The sequence below is a fragment of the Glycine max genome, chromosome 8 (genome assembly GCF_000004515.6).
Source record: "Glycine max cultivar Williams 82 chromosome 8, Glycine_max_v4.0, whole genome shotgun sequence".
Lineage (NCBI taxonomy): Eukaryota > Viridiplantae > Streptophyta > Magnoliopsida > Fabales > Fabaceae > Glycine > Glycine max.
Genome location: NC_038244.2, coordinates 3,027,026 through 3,044,439, shown reverse-complemented (window position 1 = coordinate 3,044,439; position 17,414 = coordinate 3,027,026). Strand labels below are relative to the sequence as shown.

Genomic DNA, 17,414 nt, shown 5'->3' with positions numbered 1-17,414 from the left:
AACTTTCATATTCTCTTTAACATATCATAAAAATTTGACATTTTTATATTACTTATTTCTCTTTATTCTTATTAAACAAAACAAAGGATTAGTATAATTTTTTTTTACAGTGAATGTACAATTATACACTAATTATAAAAAGCATGCATTTAAAGCTCTTAAAACATATGTATAAAAAATGATGTATTTGTAAAACGTTTAAGTACTACTAGATTCGTCTGTTTACTCAATTTTGACTAAACAAAAGGAAGACGCAAAAAGGACTTATCTCCATTGCCTAATGCCTCCGAAGGTAATGACATCATTGGCTGTTGGAATGTCCAATACTTTCTCTGAGTTTTTGGATTTACCTTGCTTTCCCTGTGTGTGCAGTATCTTTAAACTAGTTTGATCACTCGACGAATCTTTTGACTAAAAGGGAGTAATTCCTTTTTTTTTTTTTTTTTAATTTAACAAATGAGAGTAATTTTTAAATTGATTTCCAAAAGAGAATAAGTCATATTGATGTTTATGATTTCAAAGTCAAAAGTCATATAATTTTATGCCACTTTTGTTTTTATTTTTATTTTTATGAAGTCCTTAATAGAGACACAATTATTTCGTGTTTTATAATTCAAAATTTGAAGTCATAGCCTTTTATTCGACTTTAAAAAATTTTCTTCTTCCGTATTAATATATTTCAAAAGAGTTTTTGTTATAATATTTCTCCCGTGATGCAGGTTTTTAATTTATTTTAAAAAATAGTGAATTTATATTTTTTGTTTATGATATTATGAATTTTTGTAAATTTTTTTAGGAAATGATGAAAACAAAATACTTAAATTTTTGCAAAGATTTATAAAGAAAATAAAATTAAATAATTAATAAATTATTTAATGTCGTTAATATTAAAATAACTTTATCAAATCAAATTAAATAATAATACTATCATCTTCATACAAAATTACTATTTTTCTTAATTCATAAGTGCATAAAATACTAAACGATTTCTTAAAACTAACGTTAAAACAAAAAAAAAATCAGCATAAGTTGTAAAACCTTCCAAGATTTTGAAGTCGTGTAGAAGACCACGACTTCTTTTTGAAACAATAAAAAAATAATAAAACATAAAATAATAGTGTCTCAACTTACGACTTCATAAAAAATAAAAAACAAAAATCATGTAAAATTATACGACTTTAAAAATTATTCCCATCTGATAATTTTTTTTAAAAAAAAATACCCCATTTTAGTCAAAATGCCCACTGGACATTTAAAAGGTGCTTGCATATGTTTAAAAGATACTCACTCGCTAAGGCCAACATAGATCTTGAGGCTAAAAAAAATGCTTAAAAGATACTTTCATATTACAACATGCCAAAGATTTCTTATTTAAACTCGTGTCCTTCTAAAATATAAATTCAATATATACCAACCGAAGAAACTTTTGTTGCCTCGTTAACTTTGGATTCAGGTACATTAGATTTTTTATTGTTGCATTCACTTTGCATATATTTGTTACAGTTTTTACGTTTATTCTATTATCTTGATATAGCCGAACAAGAACATTTGTTTTCATTTCTTTTAATTTTTCATAACATAGCAAGACAAATTTACTTATTTAAATTTATCTTATCTTCATTTTCTTCCTTTTATTTTATTCATTTTATCTTTCAACCCAACTAAGTAGTATTTCTTCATCACCTACATGCTCCCAAGTTCCCAACAAAACCGAATAATTTTCCTATTATCTCAACCATAGAAAACTACTTAACAGAATCAGGGGGAAAACTGAAGCTTCTTTGCCTAAGGGAGTTTGCGTTGCGGCAGAACAATGTTCTTGTCCTTATCGAAATGGACGAAAAACTAAAGACTGTGCATGCAGATAGCAGATGGAGCAGGTGACAGCTTGTTTGTGGCTTTACCCTCCAATGCATTATTATCATTATTCATCGGGAACATAACTCCATGCCCTTAAAAATCGAGAGAGAAACAATTTCATTTCATTTAATTTCTACAAAATCACACAAGGAAAAATATAAAATTTTCTACTGGGAAATGCACCCAAGTTTCCAAGCAGAGTGTACAACTACAATGCCAATGGAAACAGACAGAGTGTAACTAGCTACAAGAAAGCCTAGATAAAATAATAATAATAAAGTTGAGTTGCATCATGCCATGAGTGTTACTACAACAGGCGCTATGATAACCACGCCTGCAAAAAACCCACCACCACTATTTTAACTTTATTCACAAAACTACCCTGGTAACAAAACAAAATTACCATAAAGGAGAAGTGCAAGGGGAAGCGGATGATGAAGAGAGGCCATTGTTGCTACGTGAATCACTGCATGAAGTGGCCAAGGACCTTGCGTCTCTTAGGGAAACTGAAGAAGCCTCTGCAGGGAGCTTCTTCATTGGAGTCAAAGGTGGGGTAACACAAGCAAGGGTTGCCTCATCATCTTCCTCAGAAGAACCACTTCTTTCCAAGCGCGAAGGTGAAGTGTCTGGTGTCTCAAATGGGGGAGTGTCTGCTCCACTCCCTTGGCTCTCGTTTTCATAAATGGGGTTGGAAATGTACACAAGCTGTTGTTCTCCACCAGTGCAAGGTGCTTGTTTATCATCATCATGGCAAAGATTTGGTTTTGAGGCCGGTGCTATGGATATGAAGGATGGTGGTGGGGAAGGGCTTTCAACTTGAAGAAATTGATCAAGTTGAGAATAGTGATTCTGCTTCCTTGGTCCAGCTTTCTCTTCTTTGGAAGAAACTGCGGGGAGAAGGATGTTTCTTGGAGCTTGGAGGACTCCTTGTGCATAAATGCTGCGGAATGGTGGAGTAGACTCTTGTTGGGGTTGTGAGGCTGTGTGAGAAGGTGAAGCATTGGCTCTGGCTGTGGTGGCAGAGGGAATAGTGTTGTTGGAGTTTCTGTTTCTGAGGTGGCGCCGCCGCCGTAAGAGGGAGCAGTAGAGCTCAGCTAGCAGCACAAATATAAGGACTAGGACCACTGCAAGGGTTACCACCATTACCAAGGTTGCACCCATAATCACTTTGGATGAACCCTTCATCTTCTCTTTGGAGTTGGAGTATCACCACTCTCTCTCTATCTATCTATCTCTGTCTCTTCCTTCGTAGAATGTGGGGGCAGACTGTAGAGAAGATGCACGGTAATATAGGTGGAGGTAAGAAGTAAGAACAAAGTCCTTTTTGGCGGGAAACAGTCCTTTTTTGGCTTAGAAAGGAGGCTTGGATGCAGACGGATGCGAATCGTAAAAAGAGAAATGGTCCTAGGGAACACAAAGGCTTTTCTTCTGAGCAACTAGTTTGGTTGGACTTTTGAGTTTTGACATTCTAGATCAGAGCAGTCAATTTGTTAATTTACTGCCATATGCATGCTCGCATGGTAAAACTAACAAAAGTTTTACATCTGTATTATTCTTCCTCGATTGAGTAAACTCTTACTCTACAGATTAATTTCACTACTTTCCTTTTTCTGAGTGTTCCTTAAAATTGGAAGTGACACATTAAAAATGACCTTTTGTACAACTTTATCCACATGCCACATTCATGCATTAAAGTGTGGGAAAACACTTTGTATTCATGCGAAGTAACAGAATTAAAAAAAAAAATTCAAGCCATTAAATAATAAAATTATATGAATATAAAATCGTGTATGTATAAATGCGCAAACAACATCATCTGAAGAAAAAAAAGGGCGAGTAAGAGGCTCCGAATAGCGTCTGTCTCAACATCTTTTATTCCCATTACTCACCATTACTCAACCCGAAGAAAGTCGGAACACCATATATATATATATATAAACACTTCTACAATCATAAAATACAAAAATTGAATTGATGTTGCGTATGACCTATAGTTGCGTCCGTAAATGATGGCAAAGTCACTATTGTCAACCAACACAGACGGGACCATCTATGATGGTTTAGTACAGCTCCGAAGTAGTCAGCATTTTGCAATAAAAGCACCGCCATGCAATCTTCATTCTTCTGTAATACCAGGCACTTAACATTGTAACAAGATTAAAGCGTGATGATCATAATAACGAGTGCAATCATGCTGATAAAAGAGGAGCATTATACTTATATGATCCTTTATCATCCTCGTAAGGCCGCAATCCTAGCTGCTAGATCATCACAGTCAGGTAACTTAGGATGCACATGCCGAGCTTCGAGTGATCTAACTGGTTCAAACGTAGCAGCACGCGTAAACACTTTCTTCTTGATTTCCGCTTCTTTTTGTTTTTCACGAGGAAGGGAAAATGATCGTGATGCATATCCGCTTCCATTCTGCAGCAATTCCCTGGTTGAGTCATGTGCATGGTGAATTTTAGAGTTTCTTTTTAATTTTTCAGGCACAAGGACGGATGGCTTTTTGCTATAATGGATCAGCAATTTATCTATTACCCTTTCCTCTTCAGCATTTTGGTACCGTTCATCATCAAGCATAGCTTTCAGACCACGTCTTGATTCATCTCGTCTCCTGCTTCTGCTCCTTGATTTTCTCTCAAGTTCAGAGTCTTCATTAGAGGCATCATAGTAACCAGGTGGTCGTGATCTTGAGTGCCTTCGCCGCATAGATCTTGGTTTTACCACAGGGACTTCTTCGGCATCTTCTCGAATTGAGATCTCTTTATCACAACTCTGTTTGCTCAGTCTCTCATGTCTATTGCCCTGCCAATCCTGGTCAGAACTATCCAAATCTATTTGAATCCTCCTCTCCATCACATAAGCAGCATCAGGCTTCTCATGTGCTGAATGATATGTAGAGATGCCGCCACTGTCAGTAAGTGAAGATATGATATTGGCTCCACGTGTGCTGCTCTGCTGCTTAGAATTGGGATGTTTAACATATGGAGGTGGAATGACATTACTGTAGCAGGGCTTCAGTGCAGGTGTTTCATCACTTTGAGTTTCTCTCTCGGATTTATCAGCACCAGGAAGGCCAGCATGATTAACAGCAAATGGCTCATTCGCATTACTGTTGAAATGCGAACCAACATCACTAGGAGACTTCCTAGCAAATGCAGCGTCCTGGTTTTCTCTTAAAGGGGTAGTATTCCCTATACTATCTTGCAGCTTCGAACCACCTTTAAATAGTTCAACTGTTTTTTGCTGAGATGGATGTCCAAATGGTTTTAGTATACTACCCAGGTTGGCTCTTGGAGGAGTGATATTCCCCCTACTATAATGCACCTTGGAACCACCCTCAAATTGTTCCTCTGTTTTTTGCTGAGATGGATGTCCAAATGGTTTTAGCTTACTGACCTGGTTTTCTCTTGGAGGGGTGGCATTCCCCCTACTATTTTGCAGCTTGGAACCACCTTCAAATTGTTCCACAGTTTTTTGCTGAGATGGATGTCCAAATGGTTTTAGTATACTACCCAGGTTGGCTCTTGGAGGGGTGATATTCCCCCTACTATAATGCAGCTTGGAACCACCTTCAAATTGTTCCACTGTTTTCTGCTGAGATGGATGTCCGATCGGTTTTAGCACACAACCCTGGTTGGCTCTTGGAGGGGTGATATTCCCCCTACTATATTGCAGCTTGGAACCACCTTCAAATTGTTCCACTGTTTTCTGCTGAGATGGATGTCCAATTGGTTTTAGCATACTGCCCTCCTTCCAATAGCCTCTATCACTCTTCTCAACAGTAATCTCTTGCATTCCTGGATTATCATGGCCATCCCTTTTCCGAAGAACTTCATGACCATTTAGAGGCTTGAATCCATTTCCAGGGAGTACGGATCTAGAATGAAGATCGTGATCAAGTCTGTTTAACACAATAGCTTCCTTGCCATTCCGAAATCTGCACCCATTATTGGCAAGATCACAATTTTTCTCTAACAAAACATCATTCCTTACTTCTTTTTGGGTAAAATCCTTGCCATGTGATGGTTTATCATGGTTAGACATACAAGCATTGTGGCCCTGTACAACAAATATAAGCAATTTTACACACGTTCTCAAAATTTGAAACAAAGTAAGAATTATTTGAGTATTCAATTTTGACAACAAAACCAGTACAAATGAGAAGGAAATGCAGAAGACAGTACCTGTACATTTGCAGAGGATCTCGACATCCTCAGTTTGAAATCCTTGGAGTCCCAGTTTATTGAAAACTCTGATGAAATCTCCTGCATCAAGCAGACCTTGTTCTCCAATGTAGAAGACTTGAAATTCAAATTTGCAGCAAACTGATAATTTGAAATATTTAGTCAGTCCAGGAAACCAGAAAAAGTCATTAATTCAACTATGGTAAATATTTGCAGCAAACATAAATGAAAAAACACCTCTTGATTGACATAACATTCCATGGAATTCCCGTATCTCTCCTGAAATATTTGCCTTAGGTCACGTAACTCTGGTAAATCAGAAAATCTTGCAGCCCCAAACATCAGAGACGATACAGCCATCCTACATTCCTCAGGGCAACCACTGTAAAAGAAATGGAGCAGTTGTGCTAATTATTCAACTTCTGACTGATCAAAAAAATGATTCAACTTCTGAATTTAAGGAAAAATGTACAACGACTACCCAACCATAACAATTTTGGGACGTTTATGACAGTTACAGGTGTCCAACCCACCATTTTAGTCAACCAAAAATACATAAACATAACTCCCCCCCCCCCCCCCCCCCCCCCACCCCTCACACATCATAAACTGAAAGCGTCATTTATTATGACCAGTTCATCTCACCAAAATCATTACTGAAATTACTTCATTGCTTGGAAAAACTGTAATCGGTACCTAAACATGAAAAACTGCACGAGCAAAGGCCAAAACTATGTTCAACCACACACAGAACAACTACACACATATAAACCTGTAGATGCACACTGTTGTATGGTGTAGTCAGTTGTGTGGTGTAGACAGAAATTAGAAATGATGCAATTGTGAGATTGTTGATCAGACAATGAGGAAAAAAAAGTTGCTGACGATATCAGAAGATAAAACACTGCCACCAACTTACACATAATCCTAATCTCCAGAGAAGCATGGTACTGTATTCTATTTTAGTGTATCCGGTACGTAATAAATGTAATGGATATGATACGGTACACTTAGTTAATAAATTATTTTAAAAAAAACTTATAGGCGGTTTGAGTATGACTTAAATAAAACTAGGTGCAGCATGAGATATATAATTAGATATACGTTAAGCCCCCTGCAAAAAAATGACAGTTTAAGTAAATTTAGGGACCTTTTTTTTTGCCTTTCTCTAAAATTTTCCACGTTTTTTTTTCTTTATTTATTGAAATTCATTCATTTTATTTGCGACCAGTGAGATGTGGAATACGAATTTGATACTTTCTATAATTATAAATTATTTTATTTTATAATAATGTACCACTATTTTCTATTCTTCATTTATAGTCTTTAAGAATTATATTAGCGCGTGTATCCATACCATGTCATACCCAATTTAGCGGACGAATTTCAGAGTAAAATTGGTTTTCGGCCAAAGCAATTATGTTACTAGCGAATAACACTGGCAGATTGACCACATACGTCATGATTCTGAGTGTAAATGAAATTAAAAATCATTATTAACAAAAGAAATAGAAATTGAAAACAAATTAATACCTCAGTTTCTGCATCGCAGGGAGATGCTTCAACACAAACTCACAGCAATTCTCAACGAAACCATAGCAAGAGGACAGTGTTAACTCAACCACAAGCCCTTCAGCCTGTTAAACACCTCGCAACAAGACAAAACATATAATTGAAACAAAATCATCAAACAAACAAAGGAATCCCTCACAATCGCACAATTAAAAGTCTATTGTAATCCATTACTCGATGAAAATTAGCATCCTCGATAATCTAACGTAACGGAATCCACAAACTGCACTGAACAAATTAAAACGCAAAAAAATAAAAGTAAAAAACAAAAGAGGATCAATTACCCTTCCATAGGCATTGATATCGAGACCGTTGAGCAATAGATCAGCAATATCTTTCTTCAGAAACTTCTCTGTCGCTCTTCTCTTCCTCCGTATCACATCGATTCGCCTGTTCGTCAATTTGATCAACGATTTGCTGAAAACAAAAAGCAGCAGAAGAAAGCACGTTTGTCGTAATCAGAAGTGTAACCACAATCTCAAATCTCTCCACACTTTCTTCATCAAACAATAAAAACAATGAAGAAAACATAGCACAGAGTGTGAACCATTTCGCGGTGAAGCCTCTGCCGAGTATTCCGTCCAACATGTTGAGCGATCTCAACTCGGCGGTTTGACTCAGTGAGCTAATGGACTCGGAAGCTCAGAATGCAAGATTCGCCATTTGCCGAAAGCTTCGTCGGGGAGTAACAGGCTCTGTGTTGCAATGAAAAAAGGAGAGAGAGAGAGAGAGAGAGAGAGAGAGAATATATTAAATAAATAGTACTACTAATGAATGAAAATAAATAAATCCAGTTTAGGAAAAGGATATTTCGGAAGGCGCTTCTGCTGCGACGATAATGACCTTTGGCTGTTTCAATAAAGACGAAGGTTAATGCGAACGTTGGAGGGGTATTTTCGGTAGTTAAAGGAGTTTTGTTCGGGTGCAAATGGAACTCGAAATTACAATGGAACCGAGACCGAATTTGGTGACAGGGGAAAATGAATGTATGGTGAGGATGTAAAGTAAGTTGCTGAGCTGGATCGCACATCCCAATAGGTGCGGTTGGCGCTATTAGGAATGGGTGGGACAGAATGAAGGGGCTAAGGGGTTAAGAGCCGTTGCATCTCCCATTAGATTCTTAGTGTTTAACGGTTTAACCTGAACCGGGAAATTCTCAAGAATGTGCCTCTTTTTTTTTTTATTTCTTTACATATTCTTTTATAGACTACAATTAATTTGTATGGAATTAATTATAAATAGTAAAATTCTCTTTCAAACTATTTAAGCTTTTTACTTTTGGTTAATATTTAAGCTGGAACAAATCTTTTAAATCATCTTGAATATATCTATTATTAATATTGTACGAGTTTAAGTTAATGTTGTCTATATATAACTTTATTTTATGTCAGAAAAAAATATAACTTTATTTTAGGTGGGGTAATGTTTTATAGGCTTCGGCACGATAGTATTATGCCCGTTTGAAAAAAAGTTTAATTAATATATTTTCAAAAAGCTTTTACTGTATAGGAATTTGTTATAAGTATTTAAATTTTAATAAATTATTTGTATTTGGATATTTATGTTGATAAATGCTTACACAGTTTTAAACTATTTAGATGCATTGCTACATGAATACGTATAAAATGTTGTCTCATTTTAGAAATTAAAGAAAATAAGAATCATTTTATATTTAAAAATAATTTAAAAATTAATATCTAACTAAATAATTTATATATTAACATTATATATATCACAAAAATATTTTTAAAAAATAACAAGGCATCCTTTACCTATTTTTAGTTTTTAAACACTAAAAGTACATTATTTTTAAAAATGAAGCCTAATACAATAATCATTCTATTATAGTACAAGTTACCTTTGTCCTTGTCACCCACCTTAAAATTTATAATTTAAGACAATCACAATTCTATATAAAGAAAAAACTCCATTTATTGAACAGGTACTGTAGTTCCGTAGTTGAGTTGCATCTAGAACTAGGAGTCCCGCTACATGCATTTGATTCAGTGACGGACGGAGAAACAAATCTGGACTTTCCCATCAGGTTAGGCATTGATAAATATGGGGGAGTGTAATTTTTTAGGGTATTGTTGAAAAAAAAATTGAAAGGGAAGTGTATTAATAATAAGTGAAGTAGAAATAGCAATTTTCTACAAGTTTTGTGCTGAGGCCCAGTTTCATTAACGAAAGAGCCCACAGATCTTTGGTGAATGGTGATTCATTCCTTGCGCCAGATTCAGCTCGTACATGTGCTCTAACCTAAAACAAGATTCAGGTAGTCGATTTTTTTTTTCTCGTTTTTCTTCTTGTTTCTTTTATTTTTATTTCTCTCCTTTTATTTTTTGGATATGTCATTTAATGATTTTTTTATAACAGTGGAAAGGAATTATTAAAATTAATCATAAGAATGACACAGTTTTAAATTTTTGACAAAAAAAATAAAATCTAAACGAGTTATAAGGTTGATTTAAACATATATAATTTAAGATTCATAATAAATATATATTTAAACATATAAATTTTATGTCAAAAAATATATTTTGGATTTGTGATAAAAAATTATATTATGATTCAAGGTTATTTTGAACTATTGATATTTAAAAAAAATGAAATTTAATTTAAAAAATTGATGATAAATTGAAAGTATAAGAGGTTGAGAAATTTTTTTAAAACATTCTCATTGAAGAATAGTTTCACTAACTGGGTGGGAGCCACTTCATACGCTCATGTAACACGAAATGTGATGGTGAAGTTTATCAAAAAGGAATTGATTTGTTGTTATGGCGTGTCAAGAAAGCTAATAATTGCTAATGCCATCAACCTAAACTACAAGATGATGACAAAATTATGTGCTGATTTCAAAATCTAACATCACAGTTCTTTTCCATATTGGGCAGTAGAAGCGGCAAACAAGAATTTCAAGATAATCCAGAAGATGGTGGTGACATTTGCTTTGCATGGATATCATACTTCGATTCGTATTTCAATCTGTGCAACTCCATTTTCCTTAGTATATGGGATGGAAGCAGTCTTACCCATTGAAGTTGAAATCCCTTCTTTAAGAGTGTTGATGGAAGCAAAGTTAGAAGAAGCAAAGTGGGTCCAAAGTGAATTTGAGAAATTAAATCTCATTAAGGAGGAAAGGTTGAATGCAATTTGCCATGACCAGTTATACCAAAAGAGATTAAAGAAAGCATTTGAGAGGAAGGTACATCCAAGAGAATTTCAAGTGGAAGATTCAGTTTTGAAGAAGATTCTTCTAAACAAAAAAGACAAGCTTGGTAAATGGACACCAAATTATGAAGGATCCTATGCAGTCAAGAAAAAGTTCTCAGGAGGAGCTTTTATCCTCACAAACATGGATGGTAAAGAGCTCTCATATCGGGTGAATTTTGATGCAGTGAAGAAGTTTTATGCTTGAGAAAAAAAACTCGCTAGATTGAAAACTCGAAAAGGGGACCTAGGCAAAAGTTAGAGCTAAAAAAAATAATTCTAAGTTGAAAACCTGAAAGGATAATCTGGGCAAAGTTGAAGTAACTTGCCAAGTTGAAAGGAACATCTTGAAAAAGAAGGTGTGGAACAAGAAACGGGGGGTAAATGTGTGTTAAAAATCATATTTCTTTGAAGTCGATTATCAAACAGTCAAAGTTACTAACATGTGATACTAGCATTAACATCTGAAAAGTGTCATTGTTAACTCGTTGACAAGTGTACCAAATTTGTCACAAGTAGTAAAATATTTGAAAATCTGAGTGTCGAATCGACAGAGACTTTGTTTGTACTTAGATTGATGCAAACCCAAATTAAAAGTAATAGATAAATAATTTAAAATAATAGATAAAGAAAGATAAATATTTAAAGATAAAAATTAAAGAAAGAAAATATAAAAGATTTAAATTAAAAGATGATAAAGATTAAAAAATAAAAGATAAGAAAAGTAAAAGATTAAGATTAAGATAAAAAAAAGATAAATTCAAGATATGATAATGTTGAAATCTGCCTTATTTGCCTAAGATGCATTATTTTAGATTTTTCTCTATCAATTTAGTAAATTTTTTCCTACCCACATATGTTAGAATACCCCTAGTGTCTCACGATGACAAACCTATTTTATCTATCTATTTCTCAAATGTCTTTACAAAGATTCAATAGATAAAATGTATGAAGTTCTAATTCTAGATGTTTGCTTTGACGCATGGACATAATGCAATCACTCTATGTCTAGCAATGATTTTATTATAAAATCATTTCTTTTTGTTCTATTAGAAGTTACTATTTTTCGAGTGTCTAACCCCACTAATGCATGCATATTTTCTTTAAATCTTATTTAGAAGTTATCATCTCCCGAGCGTCTAACCCCTAACAGAATATAAATATGAATAATGCATGAAAAGATAAACAGAAAAGATAATAGGAAAGAAAATACATGATATTGCATTGATAAATAGTGAAGAGTATATCATATATCGTTTTGGATTTTAGGTCTGTCAGACCCTAACTAAGGGTTTAGCCTCTCATGTCGTGAGAGACTTTTACACTCTAGAGGTTGAGGTGGATGGAAGAAGGTGATAAATGACTAATAATAAGGAAAGAGGGTGACAAATGACTAATAACAAGGAAAAGAGATTTCCCCTAAGGGATAGACCAAGTGTGTAGGTTGTGAGATTTCCCCCTTTCTTTCTTGGCTTGACTCCTTTCTTATAATTGTTGAAGTAGACTTGGGCTCGCTGAAAATATTTCTTATTCATATTTTTTATATTTTTTTGATCTTTTTTTCTTTTAATCCATTATTTTTATATTTGCAAGTCATAAATAATAAAAATATCAATTTTTATCATTTAAGCAAAAAATAACCGCTAAATAAATATTTTTAAAGATATTTTCAATATATTTTTATTATAAAAAATAGTTCATATTTAACGGTTATTAGTCACTCTATCAACAAAGTCATCTACTTATGTTGTCATTCATAGAACATATGATTTAATTAGTAATTAAAAATTATTATTTTTTTAAATAAAATATTGATAAATTAACTATAGTTTATGTGAAAATTATTCCTAAAAAAACACCACACCCTATTACGTTTTAGGTGTAATTACACTTTGGTTTCTTCCTATTATGATTAATGTGTGTTTTCTTTCTCTTAATGATTTTTTGCAGCCGAATCCCCTAATTTGTTTTATTTTTAAAACAAAACTATGTCCTTTCAATCCATCGTGCAATTACTAACAAAATTTTATTTATACACGACATGGCCCTAACTAAATTAAAATCTTAATAGATACGCACATCAGTGAGTTTGGGTGTGGGTTGTTGTCTTCTCCCTTCAGCAAAAAAGAAAATAAAAAAGGAGTGAGTTTAATTCATTTAAATCTTTGATTAGATAGATTAATATAAAATTACAAATTTAAATATGATAAAATGATGTGTTTAAGTAGATTGAAATGACTAATGGGTAATTAAGATGGGTCATTAAGATGCTATACGTAATAAAGTGTAATATCCCATACATAAATAGGTCATTTACTAACTTTTGTTAGTAATTGGAAGATAAAATGATAGAGGGATCTTTTTTTATTGAAAATTGTGATATCTGTCTGCTGCAATAAATATCAAGGAAGCAAAATTGAACGTGAACAGATAAAGCTGAAATTATTAAGTCTTTATATTATAATAAATTAACGGTTAAATTACTCTTTTTTTCTAATAATTTCATGATTATTATTTAATTTATATAGTTTAAAAGTGGTCTTATTAGTCCTTATAGTTTACATCTTAATTTTTTTTAATCCCTATAGTTTAAAAGTGTTTTTTTTAGTCCCTATAATTTTACATTTTAATTTTCTTTTAGTCTTGTAATTTGAAAATTATAGAGACTAAAAAAATAATAATCATGATAGGAACTAAAAATAACACTTTTAAACTATAGGGATTAAAAAAAATTAAAATATAAATTATAAGAACTAAAAATATCACTTTACTAAAAAAGATAAAAACTATAAAATTATAGAAATCAAATGATTAATTTAACCTCAGTTAATTAAGATACCATCTCTGTTATTTGAATCACTGTTTCTACATAATAAGGCCAAACTTTTGCCCACTCCCAATATGTGTTGTGTATTTTTTGATAAGTGTGATGAAAGTTTGTTTGTTGTTAATGTTAGTTATCATAACGTGGAGTTGTCCCACTTATAATTTATAAACCAAACTCCTTTAGCACTCATCAGCAGTCACCAATTCAAATATATATACATACATATATGCATACATCGATTCCATCCCAATACAAAATCCCTTTAACTTGCTGTCTATTAGTTTCTGTTTATGCCCTGAGACTTTGTTGCTTCCTGCTTTCTCATCCATTCAACAAAACCAAACTTCTTGTCAGCCTTGGCTTATTGAAGCAAATCATACCCTTACATACCATTTTGATTTGATCTTCAGATCAATCAGACCATACTGTATCTCATCTGTTTCAACTTCACTCAAAGTACTATCATGGTTTTATTTTACGCAAAGTTTTAAAAAGCATTCCGCCACCGAAATTTTGGCCACAATATCAAGGTTTCTGGGGGTCTGTGTGACCACAACTTGACCATAATTGTGGTTGCATTTATTCACTATATCAAGGATGGTCATGAAACCACTACTGTGATTGCAATTTAAAATCTTGATTTAATGGTTTCACTTTGTCATGACCTTGTGCACCTCTTGAAGCTTTTTATTCAGGCTTGAAATTCTTGAAATTATAACTCCTTCCCCCTTTGATGCTTAACATGGAGTACTTGAAGGAAGTGGAAGGAAAAAGTGTCCATGATTATGTTGAGGTAAAGATGGGTAAAATGACAAAGCCAATAAGTGTGGCAGGACCAGTGATAGTGGGTGCTGGTCCATCAGGGCTTGCTGCAGCAGCATGTCTTAAACAGAAAGGCATTCCAAGCTTAATCCTTGAAAGAGCTGATTGCTTAGCTTCAATGTGGCAGCTCAAGACTTATGACCGCCTGTGCCTTCATCTCCCTAAGCAATTCTGCCAACTCCCTCTAATGCCATTCCCACAAAACTTTCCCTCTTATCCAACCAAACAACAATTCTTGGCCTATCTCAAAGCCTATGCTGACCATTTTGATATAAAACCAGCTTTAAGCAAGACAGTGATCAGTGCCAATTTTGATCATGGATGTGGGTACTGGAGGGTGAAGACTCAAGGTTTGAAAAAGGAGGAGACAGAATATGTTTGTCAGTGGCTGATAGTAGCCACTGGAGAGAATGCTGAAGAGGTTGTGCCTCAAATTGAAGGAATGAGTGAGTTTGAAGGGCCTATCTTACACACCAGCTCATATAAAAGTGGTAGTATGTTTGGTGGGAAGAATGTTTTGGTTGTTGGATGTGGGAATTCAGGTATGGAAGTTTGCTTAGATTTATGCAACCATGATGCTCGCCCATCCCTTGTGGTTAGAGATACGGTGAGTACACTTTAAACTAATGATCTTCTAATTATATTGTTACTCTATAAACTAATCATAACCATTTACAATTGGATAAAAATATGAACACTTTTACACCAGCTATATATATTGAACTATTTACTCATTAATTGTTGTTTCTATAAATATACATTAGAAAGCATGTGGGTGTTGCTCTTACTTTCAGTTGACTGATCCTCTTAAATCCAGTTTAAATGTGTTCCGGTCCAAATCGTTGCAAGACCCTCGTTCAGCTGGAAAGAGTGACGGGTACAGAGTCTGCTAATATATGGAGTGAATCATGATATGAAACTAGGTTCAGAAAGATTGTACAGTATTAATTTTTAAGGTGTGTCTGTAGAGAAAAGAGTGAAAAAAAAATAAACAGTAAAATAATATAAAATTCATATTTTTATACTTTAATTTAATTTAAATTTCACGCCTAAAGTTTTTAAATGTGTATTTTGTTGAAGTTTGATTTCAAATATGTCTTCTGTTATTCAACTTAGTCTCATGAATTATTGTGAGGGCCGAATACAAACCCCAAACGTCATTTTCATTATTAAAGAATTAGTATGACAGAAATTGCATCTTGCGAAAACTAATTTAATTATTTTTAAAATTTAACTCGACTATTAACTCTAAATAAAGACACTCTTTAAAAATGTTTTTTTCTTAAACTAAAAATCTCTCAAAAATGTTTTTGTCATGGTCCTCAATAGTTCGCATGCGCAAACAACGTCAGCAATCCAAACTTTTTATATTGATAGTATGTTCTTTTCTCTCATCGAATCAAACCATTTTCTATGTAAATCTCCGGAAGCATGAAAAGATGAGGGTTACTAATTTTCCTAGAAGTTTATTAAGCAACTTTTATGATCTTTAATATTAAACGTGATATTTTCTTTTTATGTAGGTGCATATCTTGCCTCAGCAGATGTTTGGGAAATCAACGTTTGGTTTATCTATGAGCTTGCTCAAGTGGTTCCCCATGCGTCTCGTGGACAAATTTTTACTTCTGATGTCACATCTCATTCTCGGGGACACAGCTCAATTTGGACTTAATCGTCCCAAAATTGGCCCTCTAGAGCTCAAGAACTTGTGCGGCAAGACCCCAGTTTTGGATGTAGGCACACTTGCTCACATAAAAAGTGGAAAAATTAAGGTTAGATTATTCTTCCTATCCCAATCAAATCCAAACTATTTTTCATCGTATTCTGGTTCTTGTCATAATCAAACAAATTTGCCTTTTGCTTAAAGGTGGAGATTTAAAAGAAGCAAAAAAAACTTTTTTCTTTATTGCTTCCAACATTATATTGTCTAATATGTATAGGTTTGCCGCGGAATTAAACAACTAGCAAAGCATAAGGTGGAATTTGTAGATGGAAAAACAGAGAATTTCGATGTCATCATTATGGCAACTGGTTACAAAAGCAATGTACCCACTTGGTTGAAGGTGCTTCCTTGCTAATTTAGTTTGGGCCTTTTGGCTAATTGGCTTAGTATGGGCACTTATATATACTTAATGTAATCATTGACGTTAATGAAATACAATTAAACATATAATGATGGGCTTTTGAATATTTTTGGTCACCAGGGCAGCAACATGTTTTGTGAGAAGGATGGATTGCCCAGGAAAGATTTCCCAAATGGATGGAAAGGTGAAAATGGACTCTATGCCGTGGGTTTCTCTAAACGTGGCCTTCTTGGTGCATCTATTCATTCAAAGAGGACGGCAGAAGATATTGAACACTGTTGGAAAGCTGCTAATACCACGCGTGTGTAGGACTTGATGCGTTTTAGGATATACAACGGAATCTTTTGTGCTTGAATTAAGCAACGGAATCTTTTGTGCTTGAATTAAGCAGTAATTATATTTAGATCACGTTTCATTCAAACATTACACTTTTTTTTTTCAGAGAATATAAATATACTACAACTCATTTCATCAAAGATTAATTTCGTCACTAATTTTTTTTTAAAAAAAATCTACACAAGAACTCAAACCTAACTTTTTTTAAAATAAATTATTTTTTACATGTGAAACGTGAACGCAAGAGAAATTTATCATTCCATCAACTTATGAATTTTATTTTTCTTAATTTATATATTTTTATTTTTAAAGATGAATAAATAATATGTGTTGATAGTTTATTTTTTATATCATTATTTAATTATAAATAATTATGGATGATAAATTTATTAATTTAAATAAAAAATCATCTTAAAAATTATACTAAAATATTTTTTTATTAATTCACCGTATAACACTGACTGTACATGTTTCTTACATTCATATGTATCAACTGTGCAAGATATAGTT

The 17,414-nt window shown here is 33.5% G+C and overlaps 3 protein-coding genes across 4 annotated transcripts; 1 reads left to right on the top strand and 2 right to left on the bottom strand.

Annotated features, from left to right (window-relative positions):
* Window positions 1-1,950: 1,950 nt before the first annotated feature.
* Window positions 1,951-3,487, bottom strand: LOC100812982 (putative protein TPRXL). Its single transcript, XM_003532440.4, has one exon. It carries the CDS (start codon window positions 3,043-3,045, stop codon window positions 2,260-2,262), a length of 786 nt encoding a protein of 261 aa, XP_003532488.2. The 5' UTR covers window positions 3,046-3,487; the 3' UTR covers window positions 1,951-2,259.
* A 128-nt stretch (window positions 3,488-3,615) lies between these two features.
* On the bottom strand, window positions 3,616-8,390 carry LOC100812444 (uncharacterized). Of its 2 annotated transcripts, XM_003532439.5 has the most exons (6): window positions 8,170-8,390; window positions 7,907-8,039; window positions 7,584-7,687; window positions 6,288-6,432; window positions 6,051-6,191; window positions 3,616-5,925 (listed from the first exon to the last, which is right to left on the bottom strand). In XM_003532439.5, the coding sequence occupies exons 1-6, from the start codon at window positions 8,208-8,210 to the stop codon at window positions 4,093-4,095; spliced, it is 2,397 nt and encodes a 798-aa protein (XP_003532487.1). In that variant the 5' UTR covers window positions 8,211-8,390; the 3' UTR covers window positions 3,616-4,092. The 2 variants fall into 2 exon arrangements, with proteins under 2 accessions (XP_003532487.1, XP_006584837.1); XM_006584774.4 differs by lacking the exon at window positions 8,170-8,390 and having other exon boundaries at window positions 7,584-7,679; window positions 7,907-8,040.
* Window positions 8,391-13,825: 5,435 nt separating this feature from the next.
* On the top strand, window positions 13,826-17,051 carry YUC2A (indole-3-pyruvate monooxygenase YUCCA2). Its single transcript, XM_003532438.4, has 4 exons — window positions 13,826-15,091; window positions 16,008-16,256; window positions 16,425-16,547; window positions 16,689-17,051. The coding sequence occupies exons 1-4, from the start codon at window positions 14,396-14,398 to the stop codon at window positions 16,875-16,877; spliced, it is 1,257 nt and encodes a 418-aa protein (XP_003532486.2). The 5' UTR covers window positions 13,826-14,395; the 3' UTR covers window positions 16,878-17,051.
* The last annotated feature ends 363 nt before the right edge of the window (window positions 17,052-17,414 follow it).